The sequence below is a fragment of the Aplysia californica genome, unplaced genomic scaffold, assembly GCF_000002075.1.
Source record: "Aplysia californica isolate F4 #8 unplaced genomic scaffold, AplCal3.0 scaffold00005, whole genome shotgun sequence".
Lineage (NCBI taxonomy): Eukaryota > Metazoa > Mollusca > Gastropoda > Aplysiida > Aplysiidae > Aplysia > Aplysia californica.
The window spans coordinates 760,362-763,318 of record NW_004797275.1 but is presented as its reverse complement, the minus strand read 5'-3'; the positions used below and the strand labels follow the sequence as shown (position 1 = coordinate 763,318).

General features: G+C 38.5%; 1 protein-coding gene across 1 annotated transcript in view; it reads left to right on the top strand.

The window, feature by feature from the left end:
- LOC101859986 (3-[(3aS,4S,7aS)-7a-methyl-1,5-dioxo-octahydro-1H-inden-4-yl]propanoyl:CoA ligase) overlaps positions 1 to 2,957 on the top strand; it is a gene marked incomplete in the record, with an annotated part of 13,235 nt that overhangs the window by 8,842 nt on the left and 1,436 nt on the right. Inside the window, 2 exon segments of the mRNA XM_013080190.2 lie at positions 1,717 to 1,961; positions 2,732 to 2,884. Coding sequence (XP_012935644.1) covers positions 1,717 to 1,961; positions 2,732 to 2,884 — 398 coding nt within the window.

Here is a 2,957-nt window from a genome sequence, read left to right as displayed (position 1 = left end):
GTAGTAGTAGTAGTAGTAGTAGTAGTAGTAGTAGTAGTAGTAGTAGTAGTAGTGGTAGTAGTAGTAGTAGTAGTAGTAGTAGTAGTAGTAGTAGTGGTAGTAGTAGTAGTAGTAGCAAGCATAATAATTCGTAGTCGTAATTGCAATACAATTAGACGTAGTAGTTGTTGCTGCAGCTGTTGTTGTTGTTGTTATTGTTGTTGTTGCTATTGTTGCTGTTGGTGTTGTGTTGTTGTTGTTGTTGTTGCTGCTTTTATTCTCGCTGTCGTTCTTGCTATTGTTATTGTTTCTATTGTTGTTGTTGGTGGTGGTGGTGGTGTTGTTGTTGATGATGATGATGATGATGATGATGATGATGATGATGATGATGATGATGATGCTGATGATGATGATGATGATGATGTTGTTGTTGTTGCTGTTTTTATTACACCTAAATCGAATGAATAGCATTTCTAATTTTCAAGTAGCATAACATTTCAATTGCTTTAGAATGAAAATCCTAAAGAAAATTTACTCGACATAAAACATATCGTACGAATGTCAAACCAATTGTTTTCTGCTATGGGATGTTGAACCGGAAACGACGTTTAATCGAAATTATTTGTACTGTATTTCAAAAGCAATTAAGCTAGAAACAATTAACAAAAAGGAAGGTTAAATGAGTACCCAATATCCAAAAACATCAGCAGTTGACTGGGGGTCCTAATTCTCTTCTTTATTGAGCGGTATTGTGTCTTTCTTTCTTGTCCTTTTTGTTTGGGGACTTTTGTTAATTTTTTTGTTGCTTTGTTCTGGGTGGGGGGGTGGGGGGGGCGGGGTCGTGTTTTAATGTGGATCGCTTCCCTCAAACAAAAACGCAACATAGTATTCTTGAAAAACACCGAAATGACATTACCATCACATTATCAAATGTCGCAGTCGGATTAATGCATGAACCAAGATTTAAAAAATGACGTTATAAATCTAAGTAGTAACAGACGTTAAGGAAATCACCAATGAGCAAGGTGCACAACACTCGAAACTGTTTTATTTCCACTTAAATAATCTGTTAACTCCTTTCGTGCCACTTTCATAAGCAGTCACAAGCACTGAATATTATGTAAGCTAAATTTTTAAACTGGAAGAGTCTACCTCAGAACGATAAAGGGGATCTAACCTCTAATAATCTCTTGACTCCTGTAAGTGATTATGTATTTCCTTGACTTGTTACGGCCCTACAATAAAGTCATGGCCTGATTATATCGACTCCTGACAATGAAAGAATAGATACAGAAAGCCAAATTTGTATCCAAATTGATCATAAATACGTTCGTTTTTAGTATTGTCATCTCTGTTTCTTTTTACTTCCGTTTGTATATTCACATCTTCAGTTGCATTTGTTGTTGTTAAAAATCTTTAGACCATTATTCCCACCGATTGTTTAAAAGTTATAAGTACGTTTGGCCCAAAGAGGGAACTGATATATTTTCTCGATTTTTTTTGTCCGATTTTTTTATACATCATGAAATCAGGTTTTGTTTTCATTTACAATTATTGTTCTGTGATGCCACCTCGAATAAGACGTTTTGTTCAATGTGTTCTCATTTTGGGAAAACGTTTCGTGTGTTGCCTTATCTATATATGGGGTTCTTTGTCTCACTTTGACGGCCCTATCAAACAAGTCAGCCTTCGCCCCTGCACTAAATAACATGTCTCGCACGTGATCTCGTCTCCCAGGTCTGACTGTCTTCCCCGGATACTTGAACCAGCTGGAGGAGAAAGATCCCGCTACGATTGGGTCATTACATGACGACGGCTGGTTCGACACCAATGACAACGGTTACTATGACGACAAGAAGAACCTGTACGTGATTGGTCGAAAGAATGACATCATCATGTATGGAGCTTTTGTTGTATACCCGGGCTGGATGGAGCAGAGGATTGTCACACATCCCAAAGTTCGGGAAGTCTGTGTGGTTCCTGTAAGTCTGGGGTGGCTTCCTCTGAACCATATTGCGTCACAACACTGTGGAATCAGGCGCTCGTCCATTTTTTGAGCATGTGGAGTTATTGGTATCACCTGAAAGCTGATGTATTAGCCTTGCTTCTAATAAAATGTAGATCTATTTATCTTGAATAGAACTTGATATATCTGCATTTGAAGGATGTGGGGGTTGCCTTGCTTCAGTGGTCAAATTAGCGAGAAAATGGCCACCAAAGTTTTCTAACTCCAATACCTAAAGAGTCTTTGAAAACTGAAAATTACATATTTTGTGCCTTCCATCAATTTAAAAGTCCCTTGGAAATGTGTTTTTTATATGGACATAAAAGTGGTTAAACCAAACCAAAAAAATTCGATCAAAAATTTCCAAACTCTCGGAAAAATGCCTGTTTCTCCAATTTCGTTATTCGAAGAGCGCCTGATTTCACCATGCTGCCTCACATATTATTATATCGGTACGCTCACAAAGTGTCTGTAGATCACATTTATACTCTCGTAACTTCATATCACGCGTTAAGCTACACTAGTTGTTCTTCTTTTCCTCGTCATTTACGGCAATTGTGGTATTTTAATTTTTTTTTTAATCGCCACTCCCCTCCCCCTTCCCCGCAACCCCTTCCAAAATCCCAATCATTCTTTAATCATAAAAACTGAATACGATATAATGTTATGGGCTACACTAATCCAGTGACGCTAAAGGTACGAGTCATGCGAAACCTTTTATTACATTGTTGCCTCTTTCGTCGCAAGGTTCCTCATCCGGTTCTGCATCACGACATCTGCGCATGCGTACTAACTGACCCCGGAAGTGACCTCAGTGAGGAAGAGCTGACCGAGTTCAGTGACCAGATGTTCCTGGACAAAAGCTCGGAAGAATCCACGCCGAGGCCCAAGTATTTCTTGGTAAACAAACACGTTTCTTTTTTTAAATTTATATTGTAAATGTAGTTGCTTTTTCCCTTCCAACCCACCCACC